General features: G+C 36.7%; 1 protein-coding gene across 1 annotated transcript in view; it reads right to left on the reverse strand.

The window, feature by feature from the left end:
* Positions 1 to 17343, reverse strand: part of PHKB (phosphorylase kinase regulatory subunit beta) — a 238868-nt gene that overhangs the window by 188731 nt on the left and 32794 nt on the right. The window contains exons 3-4 of the mRNA XM_059152026.1: positions 15213 to 15302; positions 13303 to 13441 (exon numbers count right to left, since the gene is read on the reverse strand). Coding sequence (XP_059008009.1) covers positions 13303 to 13441; positions 15213 to 15302 — 229 coding nt within the window. The remainder of the gene's footprint in view (positions 1 to 13302; positions 13442 to 15212; positions 15303 to 17343) is intronic.

Below are 17343 nucleotides of genomic sequence, written 5' to 3' on the forward strand. Positions count from 1 at the left end.
GCTGAATGATATGGTAATTCTAGTTAACATTTTTGAGGAACTTCCATGTTTTCCACAGAGGTTAAACCAATTTGCATTCATACCAACAGCACACAAGGGATTTTTTTTTTATGCACATCCTCCAATGCTTATAATTTCTTGTTTTTTATATTAGATTTTGAGAGGTGTAAAGTAATATCTCATTGTGGTTTTAATTTGCATTGCCCTAATGATTAGTGATGACGCCCTTCTTTTCATATACCTGTTAGCCAGTATGTCACTGGACATACTGATCCTCTGCCCACTTTTTAATTGAACTATTTGGGGTTTTTTGTGTTGAGTGTTTTAAGTTCTTTATATATTTTGGATATTAACTCCTTCTCAAATATATCACTTGCAAAGATGTTGTCCCAATCACTAGGTTGCCTTTTTGCATTGCTGCTGGTTTCCTTTGCTGTGCACATTCTTTTTATTTTGGTATAGTCCCAATAGTTTAATTTCGTTTTGGTTCTCCTGAGGAGATATAACTAGAAAAATGTTGCTATGGTCATTTTTAAAAAACTTGTTGCCTACGTTTTCTTCTAGAAATTTTATGGTTTCAGGTCTCACACTTAGGTCTTTAATCCATTTCTTGTGTGTGTGTGTGTGTGTGTATGGTGTAAGAAACTGGTACAGTTTTCATTCTTTTGCATGTAGCTGTCCAGTTTTCCCAGCACCATTTACTGAAAAGACTGTCTTTTCCCGACTGTACACTATTATCTCCTTTGTTGCAGAATTAATTGACCATACAAATGTGGGTTTATTTCTGGTCTTTCAATTCTGTTCCACTGATCTATGTGACTACTGTTGTGATAGTACCATACTGTTTTGATTATTCTGCTTTGTTCTCTATCTGGAACTCTGCTATAGTGATACTCTCAACTTGTTCTTCCTTCCCAAGATCGCTTGACTATTTGGGGTCTTTTGTGACTCCATACAAATTTCAGGATTATTTGTTCTAGTTCTGTGATAAATGTGGTTGGTACTCTAATAGTAATTGCATCAAATCTGTAGATGCTCTGGGTAGTATGAACATTTTAACAATATCAGTTCGCCTAATCCATGAGCATGGAATATTTTTTTATTCGTATCATCTTCACTTATGTTCAGAAGTTATAGTGTTTGGAGTATAGGTCATTCATCTCCTTGGTTATGTTTACTACTAGTAATTTTATTCTTCCCTGTGCAAATGTAATTGGGACAGGTCCTTAATTTCTCATGTGGTACTTCATTATTAGAGTATAGCAGCCAAAAGGTTTTTGTATATTAATTGTGTATTCTCAGACTTTACTGAATTCATTTATCAGTTCTAGGGGTTACTTGGTAAAGCTTTAATAGTTTCTGTTTCCTATATATAGCCTCTCATCTACAAATAGTTAAAGTATTACTTCTTTTTTTTCCAATTGGATACCTTTCATTCTTTTTCTTTCTTTTTTTTTTTTTAATTAATTTATTTATTTGACAGAGAGAGATCACAAGTAGGCAGAGAGGCAGGCAGAGAGAGAGGAGGAAGCAGGCTCCCTGCTGAGCAGAGAGCCCGATGCGGGACTCGATCCCAGGACCCTGGGATCATGACCTGAGCCGAAGGCAGTGGCTTAACCCACTGAGCCACTCAGGCGCCCATCATTCTTTTTCTTGACTAATTGCTGTGGCTAGGACTTCCAGTACTATATTGATTAAAGTAGTGAGAGTGGACATACATGTCTTGTTCATGATCTGAGAGAAAAAGCTCTGTTTTTCACCACTGAGTATAATATTAACTGCAGATTTTTCATATATGGCCTTTATTATACTGAAGTATGTTCCCTCTAAAACTACTTTGTTGAGAGCTTTTATCATGAATAGATAATGTACTTCATCAAATGCTTTTTCCACATCTATTGAGATGATCATGTTTTTATCCATTCTCTTGTTGATTATATCACATTCATTGATTTGCAAATATTGAACCACCCTTGTATCCCTGAAAAAAATCCCACTTGATCGTTAATTTATTTTAATATATAGTTGGATTCAGTTTACTAGTATTTTCTTAAGAATCCCTGCATCTGTGCTCATTAGAGATAGTGACCTGTAATTTTATTCCAGTGTCTTATATGGCTTGATATTAGGGTACTGCTGACCTCATAGAATGAATTTGGAAGCTTTCCTTCATTTTCTACTTTTTTGAATAGTTGAGAAGAATAAGTATTAACTCTTCTTTAAATATCTGGTAGAATTCATCCTTGGAAGTGCTCTGGTCCTGGACTTTTACTGTTGGGAGTTTTTTTTTTTTATTATTACTGAGTCCATTTCATTGCTAGTAATTGGTCTGTTCAAATTTTCTAATTCTTCCTGCTTCAGTTTTGTTAGGTTTTATGTTTTTAAGAATTTTCCACTTCTTCCAGGTTGTTCAATTTGTTGGCATATGGTTTTTCATAATATTCTTTTATAATCCACTGTATTTCTGTATTATTATTACTTCTACTTCATTTTTTATTTTGAGTCCTCTCCTTATTTATTTATTTATTTATTTATTGAAGTCTGGCTAAAGGCTTACCTACTTCATTGAGATTTATAAAGAACCACCTTTTGGTTTCATTAATATACTGTTTTTTAGTCTCTATTTCATTTATTTCTACTCTAATCTTTACTAACTTTGTTCTTCATTTTCTAGCTCCTTTAGCTGTTAAGATTAGGTTGTTTATTGGAAATTTTTCTTGAGGTTTTGCCCCTGTTAGAACAGATTTTGCTGTATCCCCCGAATTTTGGACTATTGTGTTTTCATTTTTTTTTTTTAAAGATTTATTTATTTGAGAGAGAGACATCATGAACAGGAGGGCAGAGGAAGGAGAGAGAATCAAATTCCACACAGAGTACAGAGGACTTGACCTCACAACCCTGAGATCACGACCTAAGTCAAAACCAAGAGTCAGATGCTTAACTGACTGACCCACCCAGACAACCTGTGTTTTCATTTTCATTTGCTTACATGTAGTTTTTTATTTCATTTGATGGATGAGCCATTCATTGTTTAGTACAATGTTATTTTGTCTTCATGTATTTGTGTCACCTCATGTTTTCATTTTCATTTGTTGCATGTAGTTTTTGATTTTGTCAGATGACCCATTCATTGTTTAGTAGACTGTTAGTTTATCTTCATGTATTTGTGTCCCTTACAGATTTTGTTTTTGTTATTACTTCCTGGTTTCATACTGTTTTGGTCATAAAAGATGCATAACATTATTTTAGTCTTTTTGAATTTATTGAGATTTCTTTGGTGATCTAACATCTGATATCACCTGGAGACTATGCCAGGCGCATTGGAAAAGAATGTGTATCCCACTTAATTTGGATGGAATGTTCTGAATATGTTAAGCCCATCTGATCCAATGTGTAATCCGAGGACACTCTTTCCTTGCTGATTTTCTGTCCAAATGATCTACATTGATGTAGCTAGTGTATTAATGTCACCCACTATTATTGTATTCCCATCAGTTTATCCATTTGTCTATATTATAGTTTATGTATTTAGGTGCTCCCATGTTGGGTATATAAATAGTTACAATTGTTATACCCTCTTGTTGGATTGTTCGCTTCATCATTATGATCTCTTTGTCTCTTATTATAGTCTTTGTTTTAAAGTCTATTTTGTCTGATACAAGTATTGCTAAACTAGCTTTCTTTTTGCTTGCATTTGCATGATAAATGTTTTTCTCTATCTACAAAATCAATTTACATGTGTCTTTAGGTCTGATGTGGGTCTCTTAGAGGTAGCATACAGATAATGGTCCTGCTTTTTTTATCCATTCAGTTGCACTATGTATTTTGATGGAAGCATTTAGTCCATTTACATTTAAAGTACTTTATGGACAGGTATATATTTATTGCCATTTTGTTACTTATATTATGCTTGTTTTTGTAGCTCTTCTCTTTTCCTTTCTTCTTCTCTTCCTCTTGAGTTTTATGCTTGGATTTCTTCCTCTTTATTTTCTGTGTATCTATTATAAGTTTTTGATTTGTGGTTACCATTAGGTTCACATATAACATCTAATGCATACAACAGTCTATATTAAGTTGATGGTCACTTACTTTTAAATCCATTCGAAAAGCACTGACTTTTAACTCCCTCCTCCCCATGTTTCATGTATATGATGTCATACATAACATCCTTTTATTTTGTGAATCTCTTGACTGATTTTTATAGATACAATTGACTTTATTGCTCTCTAACTTTAGCCTCTGTACTGGTTTAATAAGTGATTAATCTAGTTTCCTCATGTTTGCATTTGCCTGTGAATTTTTTTCCTTTCATAATTTTCTTACCTTTGAGTATGGCCTTTTCTTTCGACTCAAAGAATTCCTTTTAATGACTTCTAGAAGGCTGGTTTAGTGGGGATAAACTCCTTTAACTTTTTTTCTAGAAAACTCACTCTCCTCCAATACTGAATTATAACTTTATTAGGGAGCATATTCTTGCTTGCAGGTTTTTCCTTCCATGCCACTCTCCTCTGGCCTACAAAATTTCTGTTGAAAAAATCAGCTGATAGCCTTATGAGGTTTCCTTATTTATAACTGTTTTATTTTCTCTTACTGCCTTTTCTCTACTGACCAAATTCTTGGTCATTACTTTTTACCATTTTTATTATGTGGCTTGGTATGGACCTCCTTAGGTTAATTTCATTGTATTAGAAAAGCCAGCTACATCACCTGCTCTTGAAAGTAGTGGCCTTATGAAGACAAGGTCCTGTAGTGCCCTATAACACAATGCTCTCTATTCACCAAAACCAGACACATCATTTAGTGGTGTCTCCCATGTGAGTTGTATGCAACCTACTATTATGGCTGAGCTGTATTTGCCTTCAGTCCTATGAGTTGCAATGGCCTATTTTGCCTGTTGTTAATACACCAAGTAGGGTTTTGCCTCCGTATTGTTAAGGGGCCAGTTTGCAGTTGCATTTGGGGTTGTATTGCAATAGTGTCATCTATCAAACCAGATGGTTGCCCTCAGCCAACCTGCTGGGGCTGGTCACACTGACCTGTGTGAGGTCACACTGACCTACTTTTCTTGTCCCGACAGGTTTTTGTTAGTAGTTAGTGCTGACTGTAAAACCAGAATACCTGGCCCCAATCTGTTTGCCAAGACTGCAGTAACACTGATTGGCAAGGCACTATCTCTGAGCTGCTAGCTATAAAGTTCAGCTGCTGGAACTATGGACTTACTAGGGTATGTGATTATCTTTTCCCACTCCCCAGGGCAGGAGTCACTGTAAAATGGTAGGAGTCTCTCCCAGAAGTACTTGTAGAGTATTTTGTGGCAGGAGGTACTCTGGAGATATTCCTGACAAATGGACCTGGTTGGATGGAACAGATGTCCAGGAGAACACAAGGTCAGGGCACTTGGAGCTAGCAAGATAAGTGGAGAGTATTTTTGCTGGTTCTACAAGTGTCCCACGTTCTAAGCTGTGTAGGGGGGAAGAAATGGCACTTGCCACCTCTTTTGATCTTGGAGAAGTCTCCTAAAGATCCTGCACCTCTAGCACTTATTCTGATATTAATAAATAAATCTCCTTTATGGACATGCCAAAACTTTTTACAACTGTTCCTTCTTTGCTGTATCTCAACCATGTTACTTTTGCTGGCTCTTTCTTTTCTTTTTTTTTTTTTTTTTAAGATTTTGTTTATTTATTTGACAGACAGAGATCACAAGTAGGCAGAGAGGCAGGCAGAGAGAGAGGAGGAAGCAGGCTCGCTGCTGAGCAGAGAGCTCAATGAGGAGCTCAGTCCCAGGACCCTGGGATCATGACCTGAGCCGAAGGCAGAGGCTTTAACCCACTGAGCCACCCAGGCGCCCCTTATGTTGACTCTTTAAAGGCAGGAGCTCAGTTTCCTATCACATACCAGTTATCCTACAGCAAAATGTACTATTTTTTAATGTAAGAACGGAACCCTGCTAATTGTAAAAACTCCTGAAGTTAAGCCCCATACATTTATCTAAGCCCAGTGTTATAGGGACTCATCTTGCCAGTGAGGGTCCCCTGTGCCTGGAGTACCTGGTATGGAGTCTGATCCTCTCACTTCTCTATGGTTATGGTATCCCTCTCCTTTGTGGTTAGTCTCAAAGGGGGTTTGACTCCCACCCATGTCACTGCCCTTCCCACTCTTTTTGATGTGGCCTCCTCTCTACAATTATCTGTGTAAACTCTTCTGTCAGTCAGAGAACGAAAGCACAAAGACCCGTTTCCACTGAGCCCATCCCTCTGACAGGGAGCAGGGTACCTCTGCCCAAGCAGGGTTGTGTGAGAAACAGTGTGGCAGGCTTCTCCCCAAGAAGAAAGTCTGGAAGAGTAAGAGGACGACAGCCCTAGAATCCCAATAAAAATGTAAAATCCCTACACCAGGAGAAACTACTATATAGAGCTCCAAGCGTTGTCTCACAGCTTGTTATTTTTCAGAACCAAATCTCTTTTTCTTTTTATTCCTTCTTTTATGCTTCTTCTTAATTTTTTTGACCTTATTCTCATTATAACTAGATGTTTAATATATCAACTTATATTTCATAATAGCTTTTTAACTTGTACTTTTTCACACCTATGTATTTTTTTTATCACTATATGCTTCATTGCAGTCCTTTTTCCCTAATCAGTATTACCTTTATATATATACAAGTTTTACTTTCCCAGTAATTTTGGTAAGCAGTGTCCTCTAACAAACAGACCAAAATACACCCAGGAACACTGGAACAACCTACACTATCCACACTGAGAGATTACAGCCCCCTTTACTTTATCTCACCCCTGCCTTTTTTTTTTTTCCCACCCCTGCCTTTTAAAAATTTTTTGTTTTAAATTTTTTATTTTAAAATTTTTACTCTTGTGTTTCACCTTGGCTTTGCTTCTTTCGGTGGTGGCTTCCAACCATTCTAGATTTTCCGAGGGTGCATCTTGCTTGGTTCACATTTGATATTTTGGACTCTGACATTCCCTCAACCATCCCTCAACAGGAATGGAATCCCAACAAAAATAAGAACCAGAGACGATGTCCTCTGCCACAGTTCTAATGGACATGGATATAAGAGGTAGAATTCAGGATAGCAATTATAAAGTCAATAGCTAGGCTTTAGAAAAGCATTAGTGACAATACAGAATCTCTAAGGGCAGAAATGAGATCTAATCAGGCTGAACTTAAAAATGCTATAAATGAGATACAGTCAAAATTGGATGCTCTAACAGCCAGGGTAAATGAAACAAAAGAATGTATTACTGATCTACAAGATAAGCTGAAAGAAGGGAAGATAGAAACCCATGAGAACAGACTTAGAGAGATCAGCGACACAATGCAAGGTTCCAATGTCAGAATTATTGGGATCTTGGAGGGGTAGGAGAGAGAGGGAGGACTAAGAGGTATATTTGAGGAAATCATAGCTTAGAACATCCTAATCTAAGGAAGGAAACAAGTATTCCTGACAGAGAGGCAGAGAGGACACCTCCCAATATAAATAAAAACAGACCAACATCCCGGCATATAATAATGAAGCTTGCAAATCTTAGAGCCAAGGAAGCTATCCTGAGAGTAGCAAGGGGGAAGAGAATTCTTAAATACAAAGGGAAGAACATCAGAATAATGTCAGACCTGTCCAGAGACCTGGTAAGCCAGAAAGGTCTGACAAGGTATATTAAGAGTACTAAATGAGAAGAAAATGCAGGCAAGAATACTTTATCCAGCAAGGCTGTCACACAGAACAGATGGCAAGACAAAGAGCTTCCAGGACTGGCAGAAACTGAAAGAATATGTGACCACCAAGCCAGCCATGAAAGAAATATTAAGGGGGATTCGATAAAAGAAGAAAGACCCCAAGAGTATTTTAGACCAGAAATCTACAGAGATGATCTATAGAAATAGGGACTTTACAGGCAATACAATGGCACTAAATTCATGCCCTTCAATAGTTATTCTCAACGTGAAGGGCCTCAATGCTTCCATGAAACAGCACAGGGTTGCACACTGGTACAAAGACAGAACCCACTCACATGCTGTCTACAAGAGACTCATTTTGAAACTAAAGACACCTCCAGATTGAAAGTGAGGGGATGGAGAACGATTTATCATGCCAACGGACATCAAAAGGAAGCTGGGGTGCAATTCTTGTATCAGACAAATTGGATTTTAAACCAAAGACTGTTGTAAGAGATGTCGAGGGACACTATATCATACTTAAAGGGCCTATCCAACAAGAAAATCCAACAGTTGTAAATACCTATGCCCCCAACATGGAAGCAACCAACTACATAAACCAACTCTTCACCCAAATAGTCATATTGATAATACTATACTAATAGGAGATCTCAACACTCCACTCTCAGCAATGGCCAGATAGTCTAAACCAAAGATCAACAAAGAAACAAGAGCTCTAAATGACACATTGGACTAGGTGGACTTTGTAGATATATACAGAACATTTCCCCCTGAAACAACAGAATACTCATTTTTCTCAAGACTGAGGTTATTCCCTACATATTTTCAGACCAAAATGTTTTGAAACTGGAACTCAATCACGAGAAATAATTTGGAAGGAATTCAAACACTTGGAAGTTAAAGAGCATCCCGCTATAGAATGAACAAGTCAAGCAGGAAGTTTAAAAAGAACTTAAACAATTCATGGAAACTAATGAGAATGAAAACACATTGGTCCAAAACCGATGGAATACTGCAAAGGCAGTCCTAAAGGGGAAATACATAGCCATCCAAGCCTCTCTCAAAAAAGTAGAAAAGTCCTAAATGCACAGCTAACCTTAGACCTAAAGGAGCTGTACAAAGAGCAGCAAATAAAACCTAAAGCAAGCAGGAGAAGAGAAATAATAAAGATTAGAGCAGAGATCAATGAAATAGAAACCAGAAAAACAGTAGAACAGATCAACAAAACTAGAAGCTAGTTCTTTGAAAGAATTAATAAGGTCCATAAACCTCTGGCCAGACTTAACCAAAACAAAAGGGAAAGGACCCAAATCAATAAAATCAGGAACAAAAGGGGAGAAATCACGACCAATACCAAGAAAACAGAGACAGTTATTAGCACTTATTATTAGCAGTTATATGCCAACAAGCTAAGTAATTTGGAAGAAATGGATGCATTCCTGGAAACTTATAATCTATCAGGACTGAAACAGGAAAAAATAGACAATCAGAACAGACCAATAACCAGCAAGGAAATTGAAACAGTTATCAAAAGACTCCCCAAAAACAAGAGTCCGGGGCCAGGTGGCTTCCCTGGGGAATTCTACCAAACATTTAAAGAGATAATACCTATTCTACTGCAGGTGTTTCAAAAAATAGAAATGGAAGAAAAATGTCCAAACTGTTTCTGTGAAGCCAGCATTACCCTGGTCCCCAAACCAGGCAAAGACCCCCAAAGAAAAGGAGAATTGCAGAGCAAAATCCCCGATGAACATGGATGGATGCCAAAATACTCACCAAGTTCCTAGTCAAAAGGATCCAACAGTACATTAAAAAAATTATTCATGGGTGCCTGGGTGGCTCAGTGGGTCAAGCCTCTGCCCTCGGCTCAGGTCATGATCTCAGGGTCCTGGGATCGAGCCCCACATCAGGCTCTCTGCTCAGCTCTCTTTCTGCCTGCCTCTCTGCCTACTTGTGATCTCTCTGTCAAATAAATAAATAAAATCTTTAAAGAAAAGAAAAGAAAAAAGGATTATTCACTACCACAGGGTGGGATTTATTCCTGGCATGCAAGGGAGATTCAACAATCGCAGATCACATCAACAAAAGAGGAAACAAGGACCATATGATCCTCTCAATTGAGGTAGAAAAAGCATTTGACAAAATACAGCATCCTTTCTTGATTAAAAACTCTTCACAATGGAGGGTTAGAGGGAACATACCTCAATCTCATAAAAGCCATCTATGAAAAGCACACAACAAATAGCATTCTCACTGGGGAAAAACTGGGAGCTTTTCCCTTAATGTCAGGAATAGGGCAGGGATACCCAATCTCACCACTATTGTTCAACATAGTAGTAGAAGTCCTAGCCTCAGCAATCAGATAACAAAAAGAAATAAAAGGCATACAAATTAGCAAGGAAGTCAAACTCTCACTCTTCATAGATGACATAATACTTTATGTGGAAAACCCAAAAGACTCCACCTCCAAATCACTAGAACTCATAAAGCAAATCAACAACGTAGCAGAATACAAAATCAATGCACAGAAATCTGTCACTTTCCTATACACTAACAATGCGACCAGGAATAAATTCGGCTTACAACTGCACCAAAGACCAAGATACCTAAGAATAAAACTAACCAAAGAGTTAAAAGATCTACATTCTAGAAACCACTGAACACTTACGAAAGAAACTGAGGAAGACACAAAGAGATGGAAAAACATTCCGTGCTCATGGATTGGAAGAATAAACATTGTGGAAATGTTTATGCTGTCCAGAACCATCTACACTTTCAATGGAATCCCTGTCAAAAGACCATTGACATTTTTCACAGAGCTGGAAAAAACAATCCTAAAATTTGAATGGAGCCAGAAAAGACCCCAAAGTGCCAGGGAAATGTCGAATAAGAAAGCCAAAGCTGAGGGCATCACAGTGCCTGACTTTAAGCTATGTTACAAAGCTGTGCTCATCAAGACAGCACGGGACTGCACAAAAACAGACACACAGATCAATGGAATGGACTAGAGAGCTCAGAAATGGACCCTTAACTAACGGTCAGGAAAGAGTATCCAATGGAAAAAGACAGTCTCTTCAATAAATGGTGCTCAGAAAATTGGAGGGCTCCATAGAGAAGAATGAAACTGGACCACTCTCATATACGATCCACGAGATAAACTCAAAATGGATGAAAGACCTCAGTGTGAGATAGGAATCCATCAAAATCCCAGAGAACATAGGTGGTAACCTCTTTGACAATGGCCAAGGAAATTCTTTCAAGAACATCTTCAAAGGCAAGGGCAACAAAAGTAATAATGAACTTTTGGGACTTCATCAAGATTAAAAGCTTCTGTACATGAAACAATTAACAAAACTAAGGCAGTCCACGGAATGGGAGAAGATATTTGCAGATGACATTACAGAGAACGGGCTGGTATCCAAGATGTATAAAGAACTTCTCGGGGCGCCTGGGTGGTTCAGTGGTTTAAGACTCTGCCTTTAGCTCAGATCATGATGTCTGGGTCCTGGAATTAAGTCCTGCATCAGGCTCTCTGCTTGGCAGGGAGCCTGCTTCCGCCTCTCTGCCTGCCTTTCTGCCTACTTGTGATCTCTATTGCTGTCAAATAAATAAATATATAAATCTTTAAAAAAAAAAAAAAAAGAATTTCTCAAACTCAACACCAAAATTATCAAATAATCCCATCAAGAAATGGGCAGAAGACATGAACAAATACTTCTCCAAAGAAGAAATAGCAATGGCTATCAGACACATGAAAAAATTTTCAACATCAGGAAATCCAAATCAAAACCACAATGAGATACCACCATACAATAGTTAGAATGCAAAAATTAACAAGGCAGGAAACAACAAATGTTGGCAAGGATGTGGAGAAAGGGGAACCCTCTTACACTATTGGTGGGAATGCAAGATGTTAAACCACTTTGGAAAACAGTATGGAGGTTCCTTAAAAAGGGAAAAACGAGCTACCCACTGACCTAGCAATTGCACTACTAGGTATTTACCCCACAGATGTTGTGAAAATAAGGGGCAAATGCACCCCAATGTTCATAGTGTCCACAGTAGCCAAATTGTGGAAGGAGCTGACATGCTCTTCAACAGATGAATGGATAAAGAAGATATGGTTCAGGGAGTCTGGGTGGCTCAATTGTTAAGCATCAGGCCCAGGATACTGGGATTGAGCCCCGCACCAGGCTCCCTGAGCAGTGGAAGGCCTGCTTCTCTCTTTCCCACTCCCCTAGCTTGTGTTCCTTCACTCACTGTGTCTCTGTCAAATAAACAAAATCTTTAAAAAATAAAAAAACTTAAAAAAATAAAAAGAATATACAGTTCATATAATACAATGGACTATTACTCAGCCATCAGAAAGGATGAATATGTATCATTTGCAACAACATGGAAATGACTAGAGGGTATTATGCTAAGTGAAATAAGTCAATCAGAGAAAGACAATTATATTATTTCACTCATATGTGGAACATAAGGAATAGCACAGAGGGCCATAAAAGAAAGAAGGGGAAACTGAATGGGAGAAATCAGAGAGGGAGGCTAACCATGAGAGACTATGGACTCTGGGAAATAAACTGAGGGTTTTGGAAGGGACTAGGGTGGGAGGATGGGTAATTAAGGAGGGGTCATGATGTAATGAGCACTGGGTGCTGTATGCAACTAATATACTACTGAACACTAAATCAGAAACTAATGATGTAGTATATGGTGGCTAACTAAACATAATTTAAAAAGTATATGCATATGTCTCACCTCCAGATAATTAATATTCAGAAACCTAATCTTAATAACAGTTAAAATGTATTACTATAGACTATGAATCAGGACACACATTGGATGTTTTCCATATATAACAAAATAAAGTAAGAATATATTTTATATTGTGAAGGGATTTTTTTTTTAAAAGATTTTATTCATTTATTTGACACAGAGAGAGAGATCACAAGTAGGCAGAGAGAGAGACGAAGGAAAGCAGGCTCCCTGCTGAGCAGAAAGCCAGATGCGGGGCTCAATCCCAGGACACTGAGATCATGACCTGAGCCGAAGGCAGCGGCTTAATCCACTGAGCCACTCAGGTGCCCCGGGGATTTTTTTTTTTTACTTTATAAAATAATTATTTGACTTATAGCCTTATTTAACAAATTATACCTCAGTGAAATTGTAGGGGATAAAATTCTAAACTGGGGTGGGGTGCAATGGGCCTCAGCCCTGCTCTATCATTAACTAGTTGTGTAACTTTGGATAAATCTGTTAACTACCTGGGCCCTAGTTTTATCATCTGCAAAATTCGATCAGCCATCATGTCCCCCTGATTGAAAGCAACCAAGTCAAGGAGAATGGGGAGATCATTCTGCCAAAAACAATGATGACTTAAATATCTAGAGATGAAAAAAATTTTGGTGACAAAATCATAAAATGTCAGAATTAGTCTTGCATAAACTCTTAAGAAAACTTAAATATTTAGAGGCCTAGATAGATATGAGCACTCACAGATTACACAGTAAATCAGCAGCAAAGCCCAACAATTGCCCAATTTGTCTTAGGCCAACAAAAATCTATTATCCAGACTTAAAGTTACTAGAAGCGCACACACCAGCTTACCTGTATGCAAGAGCCAAAGCCCAGATCCCAGCAGCGCAATACAGACTGTCATGGATTTTTGCCTTCTGATCATCACCGCATGTTTTAGTGGGAAAGAGACCTGTGGTTGGACTTTGATACAGTAGCAATGTTGACTTGACTGGAATGGAACACAAGAAAAAGAATGAATTGTACAGCCATCCATTTTCCTTGGGCTGAAGATCTTAATCTTTAGTTTCCTCATTCTACTTTTGACATTTCTGTTGTTCCTGAATTTACCTATAATATGCAATTTTTTAGCATGCAGAAACTGCTTCATGTAGATCACTCCAACTTAAGTGGGAATCCACCCTGAAGGAAGGGTATTTCTACTTTTGAGGAAAGAACTCAGCTAATTAGCAATTAAAAATCTTTTAGCATAGCCTACCTAATGTCAATAAGTGTAGTAAGGCAACATCAGGTACAGAAAAGAAAAAAAGACCAATAAAAAAGAAGGATATTTTCAACAACAAGTTCAATAGGGAAACAAAGCAAATGTACAACAAAGAGTGGCATTAATCGCTAAATCCAAATCTTATTTTCCACTGATGACTAACTTGTATCCTGTCTTCAGAGGAATGTATTCATTTTATTTTAATATTATATATATATGTATATATTTATAATATAATATAACATATTATATTATACAGGCTGGAGATACAGTAACATGTCAAAATCAAATCTTATCCTTATATGACATGAAAATAAGTAAATAAATATTTGGAGAACATTTTACTTAAAAAACTGAAATTAATGCTTTATTACCTTTTATAAAAGAGCCTTGAAATATAAATATACACCCACCAAAACTACATTTCCTAAAAGTTATTTTTTCCTAACTATAAATTTGTTTTTCCATAAAATACATTTAATTAATCTAGATTGGCATATGCCACCTTTTTTTAGAGCAATTTTTTAAGGACCTAAAGCACTCTTCTCCTTCAAAGACTTAAAGAATTTCTTTTTCTTTTTCTCAGACAAAACTGATGTTATCATTACCATTTTTTTTCAGAATACCAGTATATTTATCATTTTTCCCCGAGCAAAGAATTAGTCCTTATAGTCTGAAGTAAACAACTGGCATTTCTTTAGAAAGGTATTTAAATTTCTTTATCTAGTCATGGCTACAATGATAATAGAAGGGCCACATAAGAATACATTCCAAAATTGTGACCAAAATAACATGAATTAAGGTTTTACGTGAGCTAAACACAAACAACAAAAAACCCTTATCTTAGGGGAAATAAATTAATTTAATTTAATATTATTTTCCATACAAGTAGCACAAGAAGAAAACTGGCAAAAATTAATAAGCTTTTCTAACTTAGAGTCTGATGAACAAAGAGGAATCCCGTGCATACATATCTCCAAGTCAATTACTCACATTCAAAAGCAGAATCTGCCAGGCTGCCTTTGGCAAAACAATAACAAATAAAATAGGGAACCATTTTTTTTTTTTTTTTTAGTAATACTAACCTGAGGTTATCTTGTGTCTCTCAGTGAATTAGAAATAGATACAAAAGCCTTAGGACTACTTGGGAACCAAGTATAGGTAAATGAGGAAGGAACACTTCTACAAAATCATTATGTAAAGTAGTAATCAAGAAGCAGCCTCTAGTTCTCAAATCTGGTAATGTTTAGGAGGGCTAAAAGGACACAGAGGACATTGGTGATGGTTTTAAAAATTATTCAAGGGACAGATGACTTGCTGGAATTCTTTCATAGTCCCAGTATCAATATGCAATTGGAATATATAGCTGCCTCAGCAATGACACTATCCCAACATCCCAATGAAAGAATATCATCATGCATATAATATATGCAATAGAAGGCAGGGTAAATACTAATGTTAACTACCTAAGGACACATTTTCCTCAAATTTTGCTTACCAATTCTGTAATAATGATCCAGTTTATCCCAAAGAGTCTCATTATCAGGTCTCGGAAGATTAATGCTTTTAAGAGGTTCATAAACTGAGCCTAAAAGAAAAATGAAAACCCACAAATGCAATCATTTTCACTGAGATAAACAAAGAAAACTTCTAAATAAATGAAAAAGCACTACTTAATCTAATTTTCATTTTTATATGTGAACTACTACATTGTATTACTGGTCAAATTTTTGGTAGGGGAAGAAGAGAGAAGAAATCGCCCTTGCAACAAGTATAGAAGAGTTTTAAATGTTACGGAAACCCCACCCTCACCCCTGGAAGTTAATCTAACTGACATATATATATATATATACATATACTGATCCCAACAATTCAAATACCAGTAATACTTATGTGCTAGTCGTGAGTTCAATAATTTCAGTTCCTGTTGAGAAATATCTACTTAGAATGCTCTGAAATCCAAAACTTATTCTTTATGCTCATGATCAGGCAGCTTTCTGTCAAATGATCATATCCCAAAACCCTCAAGGAAAAAGAGAATGCTAACATGTTCTAAAGTCATACACTCCATGAATATTCAGATAGTTTTCATACTGAAATTCTGAAGCCTCTACTTTCTCCTAGGTAGATAAAACTCATGCCTTATTATCTGGACTAAAGCAGAAACCATTTCTACTTCTCAGCCATGAAAACTACTCCAACGTATTAGCAGAGCATACTGCTCAAAAGCTACAGAATACATAATAATTATGATAATTTGCCACAAAATGGATACAGAAAATTGTTCACTTGACTAGTGCGCATTCTCAACTACTGACTGAAAGGAAGACACCTGAACCTCCAGCCATCAGACTAAGTACTGTCTCTCATTCTTGTTCAAAGCACTCAGAAATTATAAACATCTCAAGGTCACAACTAATCCACCACTGGATTCAGGTAATATACATAATATGGCCTATCAACATAGCACAAGAGTGCCTCTTAAATTTACCTAGGGTTAGAAGGGGACTGTGTTGGCATGCATGAAGAATGTTTTTCTAAAAAAAAATTAAAGCATTTCTGTTCATAAAAGTGCTATGCCCACTAAGCTAGTATAAAACTTAGGTATTTGGAATCCCTTTATGTTTAGGGAGAAGATAAACACTATGAAGGAAGAAAGGAAAGATCTATATATTAAGGCAATAATCTCATTATCCTCTGGTGGAAAGAGAGGTGATTTATGCAACAAAACAGGAATATGAAATGACTTGAAGAGATTGTCTAAAAAAGATAATGACATCAACCAGAATGGTCCCCCAGAGAAGAATGGGGAGGCCTATCAACCTAGACAGGAAAGCATCAGGAACTCCTGCACAAGAGGCAAGGATCTGGCCATGGCTTCTACCTCCCTGCATTCAATAGCTCTGGGTAGGTATAAATATATGCGCAGCCTGGCAGATTGGAAAAAGGAATATGGCCACTGCTTACAAGGTAGGTGCTAAGCTCTGGGAGTCTACAACCTCTCTGTGAAGCTCATTCAATAATTAATAAAATAGAATCAGATATATATCATCAGAAGTTTTAAATTGTGAATACACATATACAAAGATTAAAGGAGACACCTTTGCTGGGTGGAAGGACTGGGAATGCATGTTATTTCTATTTTTACTTATTAGAAATGTTAATATTTTGCTAAGAAAAAAAACCATCAGAAATTGCATATAATTTCATTACATATAGGTAAAACAATATATGTGCATATGGATAAAAATTGAAGTAGAATATAAAAAACTAAAATCCAACTTTGTATCTACCATAATAATTGTAGGTGAATTTATTTTCAAATACTGTTTTAATGTCATTGTATCATGGTTTTAGGGTAAAAAATATTTATTTTTAAAAGTGCTATTACATCTAAGGTGCCCCTCAACTCCCAAAAAAGATTAAAATGATTCTGATATCTAATGTTCCGCAATGAAATCACCAATGGAGTTTCATTAAAGCTATGATAAACAAAAGGAAAACCAGATTTTACAGAAAAATAAATACCTCTGTAGTAAGAGCTAAAAGAGATGTTCAAAGCATGCAGAAAAGTATAAAAGTAACATCACCTAACTCACTAAGAACCAATATTTTCTTATACTTTCTTC

This window comes from Mustela lutreola, chromosome 16 (genome assembly GCF_030435805.1).
Source record: "Mustela lutreola isolate mMusLut2 chromosome 16, mMusLut2.pri, whole genome shotgun sequence".
NCBI lineage: Eukaryota > Metazoa > Chordata > Mammalia > Carnivora > Mustelidae > Mustela > Mustela lutreola.